The sequence below is a fragment of the Callorhinchus milii genome, unplaced genomic scaffold (genome assembly GCF_018977255.1).
Source record: "Callorhinchus milii isolate IMCB2004 unplaced genomic scaffold, IMCB_Cmil_1.0 Scaffold14, whole genome shotgun sequence".
Lineage (NCBI taxonomy): Eukaryota > Metazoa > Chordata > Chondrichthyes > Chimaeriformes > Callorhinchidae > Callorhinchus > Callorhinchus milii.
Window position 1 is genome coordinate 98,100 of NW_024704755.1, and position 15,933 is coordinate 114,032.

Consider the following 15,933-nt stretch of genomic DNA (forward strand, 5'->3'; position numbering starts at 1 on the left):
TGAAAGGGAATGAATTGCTATTTCTATTGAATCTTAGTTTCTTTCTCATTGAAGAAACTCAGGTCTGGAACTACGAGAATCAGCAAAAGGATAAAGAGCCGCAGTGATGGGATCCATCAGCCTGACCAGCCCCAATGAGTGCAGTTGGTCAGACTCTCACCTCTGATGTAATGTCTCCCCCAGTTTCTCACCTCTTCCCGAGCAGCGCTAACACTCACCTCGGCACCTGGGCTCGGCTCCCGGAGTCTGTATCTGCGGCTGTTATAGTAGCTGTGAGATGTTCCTCCCCTCCGCACGGAGCCCCTCCCCACCCACAGCCAACGACGACTTGATTTACACAGCGCCCCTCACGTAGGGCAGTGCCTCAGAGCACTTAACAGTGACGGAGCACGACGCCAAGTCAGGGGGAGGTGACCGTAAGCACCGTCGAAGAGGACGGTCTTCAGCCACGACTCGAAGATGGGGAAGGCGGAGGATTTGGGGAAAGTGTTCCAGAGATTCGGGGCGTAGTGGCTGAAGGACGAGGGATAAGCAGGATGCTGGAGCCAGCCGAATGGAGGCAGCCAACAGTGGTTGTGCCAGGGGGTGAAGGCAATTGTAGAGAGTCAGCGACTCAGACCCCCTACCCGCCAGAAAGCCAGCCCCCCAGAAGCACAAACCCCACACAGAGAGCCATTCCCCCAACATAGCCTTCCTCACAGAGAGCCAGTCCCCACCCCCAGAGGTTGGGGATTGAGATGGTGTTACGAGTGATACGTCCCAAGTCACTGGACAGGCTGGGATTTTGATCCGAGCTGGGGGTCGGGATTGGGGAGGGCGGAGAGGGTACCCGAAGGCTTGGTTGAAGAGGAGGTGCGTCTTAAAGGAGGCAAGGGAGCGAGCGAGGTGAAGGGAATAGAGCTCTAAAGGATGGGGGCAGAAACACTGAGGACCCGACCGTTGATGATGGGCGGACTGGACGCGGGACGTGAAGCAGGCCAGAGCCTGCTGAGTGGAGGGAGCGGACAGATTGATATAACGCTTTGAGGCTTCCTCCCAATATGAAAGGCACAAAATCAATATCAAATGCAAGTTATTATATTACTGTTTTGCTGTGTTAAAACTATTTAATTCATTTGCTGGTCAGGGACAAGGAATGAGACCAGCACAAATACTGCTGCACGGTACAGTCAGCAGAGCTTGCTGCTGCTGGTCGCTCTACTCCACCCTCTGGAGGTCAGGCTTGGCTGCCACACTCACACCATGGCCATTTAGGCAGTGCCTCAGTCCATACACTGACCGACTCAACCCCCCATTACTGCTCAAGCCAGACAATTCAGTATTTGTGTGAAGCATTGTGAGACAGACATCCTCTCGTCAGGAAATACATAATGGAAAGTGAATTGTTACACAAACCTGAACTCATTCTTGCTTCCGCTTAAAGCTATTTGAGAGACCTGGTAACATTGTGATCTGGACCCTCACTTAGAACAGCAGCGATTCTTCATCCGGTCAGGGTACCCCTACACCCCCCACCGCCCCTCGGGTAAAAATGTAAACAAGTCATTGAATCATAACAAGTGAGCGAGCGAGTCACAGAAAACATTCATTGTATTTACTAAAATATCTTTTTATGAAAAATAATTTTTTGTTGACTTGATGCCTCCAACCCAGAGAGGGTGAGAACCACATTTTTCTCCCCCAATTGTCACCTCCCTCGTTCCCCCCTCTCGAGCCCCCCTCAGCCCCCACCCTTGGTAACTCTATCCCGCAAACACTCTCATTAATACCCCTCCAGGAATTTTTAAATCATGGAAGAACCATAATTTTTTTCTCCAGTTTTTGATCTGGGAATAGAAACTTCCTGATAACATCGTCCATCTCCTGCAGCGCGAGCTGAGCATGTAACACGGTGACCTCGTCCATCTCTGTCCTCAGCACAAACTTCAGCAAACGATAGAGATCCCGCAGCACGTCACTCAGCACCTGGGGCAGAAAGAGCGACAATTATAGTCAATGGTCGTTTGTCCACACACAGGACGAGTGGCCACAAGCTTAGTCACTGTGAGTAATATTCCTAAACTCATGGTCAGTATTACCATGTCCTGGACAGCATATTATTTACTGAGCTACACCCTGCTCCATTGCTACAACTGGAGCTCAGTTCAAAGGCTGGTGAGAGGCTGACTGTAACAACAGCAAATAGCTGAGAATCACAGAGCCAATTCCTAACGCTGAACAAAGAGGTTTGTGTCATCAATGAGCAGCCAGAGCCCAAGACCGTCATTAGATTTTTAATAAAATAACAGACAGAGATGCCATTATAAGGAGAGTGTTACTGCAATATCCCTTGATCAAGGTTTGAGTGGTTGGCCTGGGGCCAGGGAGGGGAGCCTGTCTCAGCTACTAACCAAAGCCCTGCAAACAGAAACTTTCCTGGGATTCGAGTCCTTTGAAAAACTCGCAGAAAAGATCAAAAAAACTTAACATGTTCAAGTGGAATTGTTATTATTTTGAAAAAGATTTAAAGTGATTAAGGTAAACAAGTGCTTATTCTCCCCCACAGCAGCTAAACTCTGCATCCTGAACTCAACTGTTCCCATTACCTCCAATCTCAATAACTGCTGCCCCCCCATAATCCCCAGCTCCCACTGTGGACAAGGCTTTACACTTTCCTCAGCCCAAGGTCTTGTTTGCCTCAAGTCCAGGAACCCCTGTGTGTGAGCAGACAGACAGAACGTGACTGGTCTCAAGGCTTTACACTTTGCTCAGCCCAAGGTCTTGTTTGCCTCAAGTCCATTAAGAACATTATGACATTAAGATTGTTTCACAATAAAAATAAAATCCACAATTCAAAAGATTCTAACCACAAACATATCAAATGACTCAAGAGTATGATTCAGATGCTGAGTTTGCACATTTTCAGGATACAGGATCCAAATGAGATGCCAAATGTGGCTCCCAGCCAGCAGGCCTGAATCCCCCCCCCGACTGGCCCCCACCTACATAGAGGGATGTGACAATATACATGTGAAGAGAGGCTGGTTAAGTGTTTTTATTCTCACTGGAGTGTGTGTGTGTTTTACTGTAGGTGTGTAAGCAGCTCTGTGCAGACAGGCCTGGACTCACGACTGCTCCTGTTGGGATTCCCAGTGTTCTCTGTTACCGCCCAACCTGCCATTAACTCTCTGCAGCCAATGATTAGAGGCTTAGTCGAGTCCAGGTGCTGCCAGTTCCACATTAAAGCACTGCCAGACGCCACCCTGTGTGAAGGCGTTCATTTGTTTAATGGGCACACATTGGCTGGCACTGAGCTGCCAAACACTCTGGTCTCAGGCTAAGCTGGGAAATCAATTCCCACCCGCATGTAATAATGAGAAGCCAGAAACGTGTTGTGTGTGTATGTGTGTATGCTTAAGTAAGAGAAAGTGAGCGTAACACAAAATATGCAGATAAGTAATTGAGTACGACAGTGCTGGGTTGTGTGAAAAGGTGTGTGTGTGTATGCATGCTGGGGGAGGGAGGCATTACAGGAACACTGTTCAAGTCACCACAAGGGTGTGTGCACACACTGCACTCAGCCTCTCACCTGCAGTGCTTTCTCACTGAGTCCCCGCAACAGGAGTGTCACCACATGCACTGCAGCACGTCGCACCTCAGCCTCCTGCTCTGTCTTCACAATGGCAGAAAGGCAAGCCACAACCTGAGTGAGGAGATCGCTGTTTAGATATTGCGTCAGGACTCGGCCCAAGCACTAACAAGCCACGTCTGTGGCACCTTGTCACAGCCGCAGACACCACAAACAGCATCACATTATCAGTTATTTCATCAAGAAAGTTATTAGATTTGCCAAGCTATTACTCAATCCCCACTGACTGTATTTAATCATCTCTGTGAATATTTATATTGTCCCATACGATGGCCCACTGTGGCTGTCAGACTGACTGCTCTACAGTTACTCGCTTTATCCCATTGCCGCTTTTTGAACCAAAGAGTTACTTATGTTTCAGTACCTTGGGACGTCCGCCCGACGTGAAATAATGCCATTTGTTGTTGTTGTTAGTGACCCTCCAGAGAAGACTTGCCTATTCTAGTTTCCCTCCAACTTCCGGCAGCGTTCTTGGAGGCTGCCCTCAGCCTGGTGACTCGCTCACTTTGAGGTCCAGAAATTATTTTAGTCCCATTTCCTTTTCTATAGTTTTTCCTTCTAATTGCTTCACATTTTCTCTCGTAAACTCAGGATCCTCAGATAAGAGGTTTCTCGCCTGCTTGAGGAGTAGATCTGCACTTACCTCATGTATAACAGGCCCGAGAGCAAAGTGCAGCCTCTGGCAGAGCTCGCCCAGATTAGACAGGCTGCTGGCTCTCATCGTGCTGTCAGCATCTCGGCTCCCAATCAGAAAGGCCTGGATCAGGGGGTCCCGGTAATGAGGGGCAACTGCGCCTGCAGAGACAGTAGCCAGTTATCATGGACAGCAGAGAGGCTGGTTTGCTGCAGCAACGACTAGATGGCACGGCTGGCTCTTTGGGTGACAGAGTGAAATGTCTTCACATACAAAATCAGAACGATATGGAGCACAAAAGGCCATGTGACACTGATTCTCTCCACATAAGCCTCCACTTTGTGAGCTCCTGAGGGAGACAGAAAATCATAGGCTAACCAACCACCTGCTCCAACATTCCTCCACAGTCGCACTTGTGCACAGTCCTAGGAACGAGTATATATGTACGATTGTCTCATCATATGCCTCAATCCTCAGTTTTACAAACAAACCCTGGAAAGAGGCAGGTGAGCAGCTCTATGTATAATAGAATGTGGAGCAATGATCAGTGACACCCAGCATCGCACGCACACCCAGCGTCGCACACACTCCATGCCCACTGTAGCAGCTGCAATGTCTGCTCCACTGCACCAACAGAGTGAGCAGAGTTGCACATTAATAACTGCAACACACACATCACCTTCAGAAAGGCGCTATACAAATATAATTTTGTTGATTGTTCAAAAGATTGTGCTGACACAGGCAGAAGGTAATCACTGAATGCTCACAGAAAGAAGGACAGACACAAGATGGCAGACACTTGCCCCATTACAAGGTCCTCAGTAGTGGTTGTACCTGTGGACTGCATCACAAGCCATTGTCTCGGTATCTGCTGCACACTGAGGATTGTGTATGTCAAAGCCATCCCTGCAGCTCAGTGATTACCTTCCCCCATTACCTTCCCCATTATAGATTTCCCCCATTGGCTCAGTGCATTTCCCCACTGAGGAACTCAGTCACACTCACTGACACAAACCGATTGCACCCTGTGATAGATTAGCTCACTAACACTCACAGTCTAGCTCACATTTTGCAATCATCACCAAAGGTACCAAAGGATGCACAAAGTTGTGTCCCAGCAGGAGTTAAATGTCTTCAAGAGAAACATAAGGAGGTTAGTGCTGGGAGTCTACATTTCAACAGGAAATCACAGACTCCACATCACTTGTCTCAGTGAGCCCAGCCCAGCGTTCTGCCCTTGTCAGTTATCTGTGTCTGTCCTTCACGTCACAACACGTACCAAAAGATGACCTTATCTTCAGGATTAGCTAATCGCTTGCTCACTACTGGGGCGTGTTCCTCAGAAACATCCACAGGAGAAACGAGCGAGACAAGAGTCAGTCAAACACAACAATCTGGTGGGACAGCTAAACAATTTGCTCTGTGTCTCTATCCTGGAACAGAGTTAGAAGGTTACACAAACAGGACGGCAGCGGGGCCTGGGACAGACAGACTGACTCACCTAATGCCCTTGTGACTCGCATCAGTACCTCTCCCATCTTCATCCTCCTGTCCACACTTCCTGCTGTTTGTTCTCGCAGTGACGTGCTCTGGTATTCTCGTAGCAAGTGCAGCAGCATGTGGTCAGGAGCGGAGTCTGACAGCACCTCTAGACCTGTGGGGAGACATCAACAGTGTAGCTGGACTTCCAGTCAATAAGATTAATATTCAACAACACAGAAAATGGTCCCAACAAGAGACCAGTCAACAAATATCCTTATTATTATTAATTGTTATTAATATCTTTATTATTATATCTTAATGACATTGAGGGAAAGATTGAGAAGTTACGATTTTCATTTAATTTATTGTTTTTTCCTCCAATTTTCTCACTTTCTTGAGATGTTGATTAACGTTCTCCATTACCTCACCCAAGTGGCCACTCTTCCTGTGTGAATCCCAATAGTGAGTGTCCCCGAGCTCCCAACCACAGGTATCACAGTGACACAGCACAGACACAGGCCTAACATCACAGCTGACACAGGCCTAATGACACAGCACAGACAGCACTCACTCCGCTAACCTTGAATAGCAGTTAAATAAACAAACGAGTCTTCGTGCCCCAGATTGTCCAGGAAAACCTAAAACAAAGATTTCAACAAACCTTAGCAATAAGTCAAATATTATTATTCCCCCTCAGCCCTAGCCTCACTCCGCACACTAAGAAACTCACCGTCAGAAGCTGTTCCCAGTGATTCAAAGCTTCCTGGCTCCTGTGTTTGATGGTTTGTGTGAGGGTGCGGAGAGCAGCCACCCTGGTGGGCACCTCAGGGTCACAGGCCGCTTGCAGAACCTGGTGGAAATTGTTGGGAGGATTCCCAGACTGTGTGTGATCCACCATGTGTGTAGACGGGGTCAGTGGCCTAGGCTCAGGCACTGTGCCTTCTCCTGGACCACATTCCTGGAGATTATTAAACTTGGTCGATGTCATGTCCAACTCTGAGCCATGGTGGCCTCTGGTGCCATGTCTGCTCCCCGCAGCAATGTGTGATGGTCGGGTGATGGCTCCGTGGGTGGCGATTGTAATGCGTAACTCTGCGGCCAGTTGCTGTGTGCTGGGGTCCCTGTGTGCCACACTGATCTGCTCCAGCGGGGCGAGCAGCACCTCCATAGCTTCATAGTCAGCCTGAGCAAACTGCAGAGAGGTGACATGTGGGGTTATACTAAGCGGGGTATGTGGGGGTTATGTGGGAGCTACACTGAGGTAGGGAATGGTGGGGTTTACCTGCACTCCTCCTCCCAGCATGGCTGCGATCAGCCCCAATGCCACACTCAGCGTCTCGGTCTCCACAGTGTCCATGTCTCGGCCAGTGAGATCAGCACAGACTCGCTGTAGCACAGCCCCAACAAACTCCATCAGCTGCAGAGAAGAGAAGAGTGACACGAGGGCTCTCGTCCCCCACACAAGGCGTTGCTACTGATCGCTTTGCTCCATTGCCAAGGCACCAAAAACGTTGTCGTGGTTTCTGTGTCAGTCACGTTATCATGGCAACAAGGCCCTGGCAATGCTGGTCATCACTTTAAAGTCACTACTGCTGTACAACACTGAGCAAGAACAAAGGAGCCAAAGAACCAGCAACGACAACCCTTATTAATATTGCTTCCCCTGACCCCGCCCCACCCACCCTGTCCCCTGCCCTGCCTCACCTCACCTGCACAGTGTTGCTCAGCACCGTGGGACCCAGTCGCTCACTCAGCACAGCTACAAGCTGCAGAGTGAGCAGCTGCTGAGACTCCCTGTCACTGGGGTCCAGGAGCGGCTGAGATCCTGATGCAGGATGGCAGTCGCCATCCTCTCCCAGGCTCACCAGGCCCTGCACAGGAACATGCATGTCAGTCCCAGCATGTCACACGCATGTGCACTCACACATACATATATACATACACAACCCCACACATACACCCACACACATATATATAAATCCCCACACCCACATACATATACATATATACACCCACACACACATATGTATACACACCCGGATGCCTCCCGCACAAGGTCCCCACCCCCCCACACGCGGCCCCCCATCCCCGTCCGACCTTCAAACACTGGAGGAAGAAGTCTCCGGCGACGCCGCCCTTCTGAGGCAGGCAGCTTAGGATGTCCCCCAGGCATTCGAGCCGCCATTGCTCCCAGTGAAGCTTCTCATACAGAACCTCGTCAGCTTCACTGAAAGGAGGGAGAGGGCGTCACTCACTGCTGGCACTCTGTGTCTGTCTGTGTGTGAGTGAGTGTCGGTGTGACTGTGTGTGTGAGTGAGTGTCGGTGTGACTGTGTGTGTGTGTGTGAGTGAGTGTCGGTGTGACTGTGTGTGTGTGTGAGTGAGTGAGTGAGTGTCGGTGTGACTGTGTGTGTGTGTGAGTGAGTGTCGGTGTGACTGTGTGTGTGTGTGAGTGAGTGTCGGTGTGACTGTGTGTGTGTGAGTGAGTGAGTGTCTGTGTGACTGTGTGTGTGAGTGAGTGAGTGTCTGTGTGACTGTGTGTGTGTGTGTGAGTGAGTGAGTGAGTGTCTGTGTGACTGTGTGTGTGTGTGTGAGTGAGTGACTGTGTGACTGTGTGTGTGTGAGTGAGTGAGTGAGTGAGTGTCTGTGTGAGTGAGTGTCTGTGTGACTGTGTGTGTGAGTGAGTGTCTGTGTGACTGTGAGTGAGTGAGTGTCTGTGTGACTGTGTGTGTGTGTGAGTGAGTGACTGTGTGACTGTGTATGTGTGTGTGTGAGTGAGTGAGTGAGTGAGTGTCTGTGTGACTGTGTGTGTGAGTGAGTGTCTGTGTGACTGTGTGTTTGTGTGTGAGTGAGTGAGTGTCTGTGTGACTGTGTGTTTGTGTGTGAGTGAGTGAGTGTCTGTGTGACAGTGAGCGAGTGAGCAAGTGAGCCATTATCCCCACACCAGGTTGCAGCATCGCAGCACAGACTTATACCTATTTTAATGTTATATTTATAATAATCATTATTCTATTACACGGTGTCTCTGTGAGTGGGTGGGTACCATACACCCAGTTACTGAGTAAACATAGAATCCTTACAGCGCCTCAGCACAGCATCACGGTATCTCAAAGCAGAACGTGTAGTAACTGTGTATGGAGATGGATTACCCGGAAACCTCCTTCACAGAGAGCCTGACACCTCCCTGGCTGCCCGGTTTGAAGCAGTACTGTGGATGGAAGCCCGGGATAAGGGCTGAGCTGGGAGCAGGAGTCAGCCCTGCGAGCTGTTGTAACACCCACACTGCCCTGTGTGGCTCCAATTGCTGCATCAACCACAACACGATCTCCTGTGATAGAGAGCTGTGAGAGAGATTACCACCCCCGCTCACACCCGTGCCCTCCCCCCCTCTCACCCCAGCCCCACCCCGCTCACACCCACCCTCCCCAGCTCAGACCCATTGCTCGCACCCACCCGTTCACACCTGCTCAAACCCCCGCTTACGCCCATCACACTCATCCCCTCCACCCACCCAGTCACCCCCGGACACCATCACACAGACCCGCACCGTAAGTAGGAGACGCCTTGTTTTGTGAAACAGTAAAGATGGAAGATGACACAAATCACCGATTGCAGTGATTTCAGCAGCATGGCATCTGCATCATTGCCAACCACACACAACTGTACAGGAAAGAGCGTGAAAATAATAGTTATTCCATTTAATAAAGTGCCTTATCACATCACCAAAGCGCTTCAGAAATTATTAGTTTCCGCCCCACCTCAACCCCCACCCTTCCCTGGGTCCCTGCCCTTTGTGAGGAGACTATATAAATGTACCTTATATATATTCTCAACGGACCTGCTGAGATCTCCCTCCTCCACAAGCCGGGCTCCGAGTGGCTGATCTCCTGACAGCACCTCTGACAGGAAGAGACAGCAAAACTCAATGTGATGTGAATAACCAACGGAGAAGCCTTGTCCTGTCTCCCAGCGCCGGGGGCCAAGGTGGGGGCACAGCGATACTCACAACACTAAAACATTAGCAGGTACTACACTGCCCTGGTCAGCACTGCCCTGGTCAGCACTCCCCCCTCCCCCCACCACGCCTCACACTCCACCTCTCCTCCCACCACGCCTCAGCCTCCCCCCACCTCAGCCTCCCCCCACCTCAACTCACACTCCCCCCCCCCTTCCCCCACCACGCCTCACACTCCCCCCACCACGCCTCACATTCCCCCCCACCACGTCTCACACTTGCCCCACCACGCCTCACACTTCCCCCACCCCTCACCACACCTCACACTCCCCCCACCACGACCCACACTCCCCCACCACCCACACCACACTCCCCACCACCCACACTACCCCCCCTCACCACGCCCCACACTACCCCCCCTCACCACGCCCCACATTCCCCCCCCACCACGCCCCACACCAAGCCCCACACTCCCCCCCCCACGCTCCACACAACATCTCACACTCCCCCCGCTCTCCTCAAACTCCCCCCACTCTCCTCACACTCCCCCCACTCTCCTCACACTCCCCCCACTCTCCTCACACTCCCCCCACTCTCCTCACACTCCCCTGCACCCCACCCCCCAACCGCCTCTCGCTGGCCCAGTGCCTGGTGACTGACCTGTGGGCTCCAGGCAGAGGTGCAGGGGGCTGAACAGGGGTGTAAGCAAGTACTTGTCAGCCAGGCCTGGCTGCTCGCTCAGCAGGGAAAGCGCTGACCTCGTGGCCACTTTCTCAAACTGACGAGCAGTAAGTTTATCTTTGATGTTCAGCATCTCCAGGACCTGAGAAAGAGAAATGGCCGAAATGACAGTGCGAAACAATGCCCTGTACCAGAGACCATTCACACTCTCTCACACACACGCACGCGCTCACACGCACGCACGCGCTCACACGCACGCACGCGCTCACACGCACGCACGCGCTCACACGCACGCACGCGCTCACACGCACGCACGCGCTCACACGCACGCACGCGCTCACACGCACGCACTCAAACACAGGTCTTGCTTGTATCCTGCTAGAAAAGTGAACACAAGATTGTGGATCTGTTTTCTTCAGTATAATGTTAGCCTGTGCCCGGGGTCATGTTAAAGCCCCCACACAGTGCCAGATAGCACTACCCTGTGTATGCACTAACCAGGTTAGCGCTATCTTCACCACACATAATATTTAACGTTTCAGCTTTAATCTTCTCTAACCCTGTATACAATCAAACATCCTCGTTCACCGAAATCTCGCACGTCTCAGTGGCTCCCTGCCTCATAAGAACATAAGAAATGCCAGATGAAAAAAGACCAAGGTCCGTCTAGTTTGCCTTCCACCTTCCTGGCGGTCACATGGACACATGTCCCAAACTACCTTTGTACGATATCCCATAATGTTATTTCCTAAAAAACTAGCAAATCTGTGTTTGAAAGAATCAACATTTCCTGCTTCAACCGTCTCCCCGGGGAGCCTGTTCCACAGGCTCACTATTCGCTTACTTACAGCCTCCTTACCTCTGCCTCCCCACAAGTTCCCCACGTTATTTAATTATCCCCCATCCTGGGTTTCTGAGGCTGACCTGATTTTATTCTGGGTTTATGTTTACCTTTTGTGCTCAGCGATTGGCTGACCTCCTTGAGCTATGTGTCCTAGTTATTTCTTACACTTCCTCCCTCATGGCTTTGAAGTTTTACCTTTTTAGAATCTTCCCTTTGTCCTTCCCTTCCTGCAGCTGACAGTCAGATTGCCTTACATCCACTCTTACTCCAATCCCTGGAGGTGTTGCTGGTATAGAAAAGCTTTACATTGGCACCAATGTACCCCGAGGCTGTGTGCTGTGCACTGTGTGCACGCACTGTGTGTGTGCTGCATGTGTATGACTGGCAGGTTTCCAGGTCAGTCACTGCTGCAGAATTGCCGCTGTGGAAGGGATGCACTGGAGCGATTACCTGAGGACACACGTGACTGTAGTATTCTTCAATGGACAGACACTGCTGAGGACATGCTGCGAGGATCCGTGCAACACTCTCATATTGCTTCCAATCAGCATCAACCACATCTGCACATTGGCCTCCAGCTGTAACATAGAGACTACTAACTCACGCTGTCTCTAACATAGGGATGAATAACTCGTGTTCAAACGTTGTCTCTAACACAGGGACAAGTAACTAGTAATAATAATAATAATCCTTGCATTTGATGTAGTGCTTTTCATGTCTTCTAGACATCTCAAAGCGCTTCACGGAATTGCTGTAAAGTATATTTGTGGGCGAAACGCGGCAGCCAATTGCACACATCAGTGTCCCACAAACAGTTGTAGATTGAAAATGACCAATTTAGTATTGTTTTGTTTTGGAGGGATTATTATTAGGTGTGTGGAGTAAGGAAACTTGCCCAAGGTTTCAGCCTGCCTGGAATTGAACCCAGGTGTCTCACTTGCAAGGCGAGTGCTTTAACCACTGAGCCATAGGACTCCTGTAGTGCTGTCTGTAATACAGAGACGAGTAACTAGTGTTGTCCCTAACACAGAGACTAGTAACTAGTGCTGTCTGTAACACAGAGATAAGTAACTAGTGCTGTCTGTAACAGAAACAAGTAACTAGTACTTTCTAACACAGGGACTCAAAACTAAGTTGGTATAACAGAGAGGTGTAGAACAACTCCCCTGGTATGTGTGATTTTGGTACAAAGCAAACAGTTCATGTCAAGGCAAGTGACCGGTGAGTAAGTAATGCTGAGCACACTGACCCAGTTCTGATGCCCTGAAGAGCGGAAACTATGAGTCTCTGAAGAAACCTGTCGAGACCTGTTTTTTTTTTTTTACACAGAATCACTATTAACAATAAACATTTTCGTATCTCGCTTCCCAGAAGCCTGGTCTGCAGCCAATATTCAAATTCCACTTCCTGAGACAAGCACAGTGAGACCACACCTGAACCACAGCACTCCCCAGTCCAGTCCCCAACAAGCTGATAGAAACCGGGATGTTAAATTACATGTTATACTATCTCTTCTTATTGCTTCACTGGTTTTCCCACCATTGACACCAGATTTACAGCTCTGTAATTGTACAGCAGCTCTCTTCTCCCTGATTATTGCTAAGGTAAATTGTGTTTGTGCTCTGATCCATTAGTGCAGAGATTGAAACATCAAACATTTATAACTTGTTCCTAATATTATCAGGTGCAAGAGCCTGCCCATGTCCGAGTACAGTTATGTCAGCTGGCAACACTCCCTTTGGGAACTGACTTGAGAATTGCAGATCCCAATGCAAATCAGTCAGTCTTCATCTCACCTCCAGCTCCTTCCAAAATCCCTCGGACAACCGCCTGGACACCATGAGGTTTCATCAGCCTCTGAGAGAGCAGCTGCCCACACAGGACCCGCAGCCATCGTGGGGCTGCAGGGTGTCGCTGGGATTTCCCGCTGTTCGGTGCAGCAACCTGTGACAGGACAAGCAGGAGCTCAGTGTGTGTGGGTCACAGGCAGCTCAGGTCGGGGTGGACACTCCGCCAGGTTGCCAGGCTCACAACGTGTTTTTCAGAATGAGATTGAGTAGAAACAAATTGAATGTGCTATGAAGACAAACACAGAGGGCAATGGGCACCAGAAACACTTTACAAATATCAATGAGATCAGGAATGTGTGTGAGGGTGTCTTTGTGTAAGTATATGTGACTGTGAGGGTGTGTGATTGTCTGGGTAGTGAATTGGAATATTGGTATCAGCAAAAATTAAAGCTCAACATGTGTTACAACACATATGAGATTCAGAAATGTAACAGAGAGTGTGACGGAGAGGGGCCATTGGGACGGGATGGACTTGAGCCAAGCCGACCCAATATAAATAATATAGAAACGCTGCTGTGGAATCTATGAATGAATACAAAACTGCATCTCGGGACGTTCTCCCAACGTGAAAGGCACTTTCGAAACGTAATTTGTTATTGTTCCTGTAGGTCCTAGTGTGCTGAGGCTGTTGTACATATGTGGTACCTGCTTGGCTCCTCCCTGCAGCAGCAACAGTTGCCTGACCACGAGGGGCTGGTACACACGATCCAGCAGCTGCCGAAGAAACTCCTGACACCGCTGACACTCCTCAGCCATCAGCTCCTGTCAATGAGAAAATGCCAATTATGCAAGGCAGCCTCTGGTACCCTCTGCTGGACAAGCAGCACTGCACCAGTGGCCTCTTTATCTAGAATCACATTATTAACAGTATAAATTACATTGCTCTAGTGCCTTTCACATCAGGACAATCTCCCAAAGCACTTGAAAGTTTTTCCTCCCTGAGCTGGGGAATTTTATTAACTCCAAATTAACAAACTAATAATCTTACAGTAAATTAACTCATATGTTCATGTCAGCAAATGGAACAGCATCATGTCCTAGTGTTATCTTGAGACATAATAAAAAATAATAATCCTTACATTTGATATAGTGCCTTAACGTGTCTTCGAAATGTCTCAAAGCGCTTCACAGAATATATTGTAAAGTAAATCGATTGTATATTTTGTGGGTGAAACGTGCAGCCAATTGATTCGTGGGGGGAAGGGTATTTATTAATGAACAGGGTAAAGGTATTTATTAATGAGGGAGGGGGGGGGGAAAGTAAGAGTATTTACCTGCTCAGCCATAGGGGATCTAATTTGCTGCCAATTTATTTTTACGAAAATTCACAGAAATTCTGCTGTGTGAGTCGCTACTTGTTGCTGTACCTTTGGCAGCTCACTGCTCCCTCGGGGATCCTCTGGTGAGACCGGCCCCATCCGACTCCTGTGTGGAGAATATCCCAGTTGGCAAAGGCCAGCAATCACATCCCCAAGGTGCCGTGTGAGGAGCATGTTTCCGAGAGAATGGTGCTCAGCAATGTCCAACAGCACGGTGACACATGTGTGTAGCCTGCGGCTCCCGCTGGGCGGCACAGAATAGCTGATCACCTTCTCAACCATTGCTGCAAACACCGATCTGCAGGCAAGAGGTGTCCCAACTCCAGAGAGGAGATAGGGGCAGATTCCAAGGCTGATGATGAACTGCAGTGCAGCTTGGACAGTCCTCTGTTGTGCGATGCTCAGGGTGTCTGGCGAGAGTGCCGGTGCACACTCTGGGCTCCTGGGGTTTGGCTTTGGAGGGGAGAATGACGCTAACAGATCAATCATCGTCTGCTTCAAACACAAGAGAAGCAGCAGTGTCTCCGAAACAAACATCCACACGACATCCTGCGACTCCAGCCACCAGCGTAATCGCGGCACAAGCTGCCCCCGGAGCCGGCTAAGCTCCGTGTAGCCCGGATCCTGCTCCAGCTTCTCCCTCAACAGCAACAGGTTGTGAGACAGCATGAGAAGCACAGCCCCCGCCTCAGTGTCCTGTGCGGAGACTTGGCAGCTCTCTGTAACCAGAGTAAAAGGCTTGAGCTGAAAACTGAGAACCACAACATAAACTTCACAAGCAGTAGCGATATTCTGTCTCTCGCAACACATCCCGTTCACAAACATTCCTGATTTCCTGACTTGCAGGCAAACCAGAGTAACTGCCAATCATCCTTACCAATAATCAAGTATTGATTATCCTTTCACTGGACACAGCGCTGACAACATCAAAACATCTCAAAGCGTTTCATGGCTAAACGCTGTGAAGTGATCTGACTGAGAGCGGAGCTCGAGCTGAGTCAGGCTATGTCTCCCCGCAAATCCCTAACCACAGCAATGTACAGCACAGGAGCCCATTCAGCCCACCAGCAAAACAAGCCCGAGCTGGTGGGAGATACGGCTGCCGATAGCATCCCCGGGGCCTAACACGGTAACCCCGGGCCTGTAACACGGGAACCGCGGGCCTGTAACACGGGAACCGCGGGCCTGTAACACGGTAACCCCGGGCCTGTAACACGGGAACCGCGGGCCTGTAACACGGTAACCCCGGGCCTGTAACACGGGAACCCCGGGCCTGTGACACGGGAACACCGGGCCTGTGACACGGTAACCCCGGGCCTGTAACACGGGAACCCCGGGCCTGTAACACGGGAACCCCGGGCCTGTAACACGGGAACCCCGGGCCTGTAACACGGGAACACCGGGACTAACCGCCGCAGGTGACCAACTCTCTCAGAGCCTCAGTTGCCGCTACCAAAGCCGCCATCATCCGCGTCACTGCGCTGCGCCACCGCCCGACGCGCATTTAACACGTTGTGGATTGTGATTCACGCAGCTCCAAA

The 15,933-nt window shown here is 50.2% G+C and overlaps 1 protein-coding gene across 1 annotated transcript; it reads right to left on the bottom strand.

The window, feature by feature from the left end:
* Positions 1–1,588: 1,588 nt before the first annotated feature.
* On the bottom strand, positions 1,589–15,882 carry tango6 (transport and golgi organization 6 homolog (Drosophila)). Its single transcript, XM_042340361.1, has 18 exons — positions 15,803–15,882; positions 14,441–15,111; positions 13,719–13,835; positions 13,020–13,167; positions 11,674–11,801; positions 10,359–10,521; positions 9,560–9,642; positions 9,291–9,403; positions 8,893–9,084; positions 7,842–7,971; positions 7,454–7,615; positions 7,027–7,161; positions 6,475–6,936; positions 6,325–6,382; positions 5,764–5,916; positions 4,272–4,423; positions 3,569–3,682; positions 1,589–1,965 (listed from the first exon to the last, which is right to left on the bottom strand). The coding sequence occupies exons 1-18, from the start codon at positions 15,858–15,860 to the stop codon at positions 1,789–1,791; spliced, it is 3,216 nt and encodes a 1,071-aa protein (XP_042196295.1). The 5' UTR covers positions 15,861–15,882; the 3' UTR covers positions 1,589–1,788.
* Positions 15,883–15,933: the final 51 nt, after the last annotated feature.

Excerpts from the sequence above, each read along its gene's own strand:
- tango6 (XM_042340361.1), bottom strand. The coding sequence starts at position 15,860 with ATGATGGCGGCTTTGGTAGCGGCAACTGAGGCTCTGAGAGAGTTGGTC. Across the intron at positions 10,522-11,673 it reads ACAGTCACGTGTGTCCTCAG|GTCCTGGAGATGCTGAACAT; the intron begins GTAATCGCTCCA and ends TCTCTTTCTCAG. Across the intron at positions 7,616-7,841 it reads TCTTCCTCCAGTGTTTGAAG|GGCCTGGTGAGCCTGGGAGA; the intron begins GTCGGACGGGGA and ends GTTCCTGTGCAG.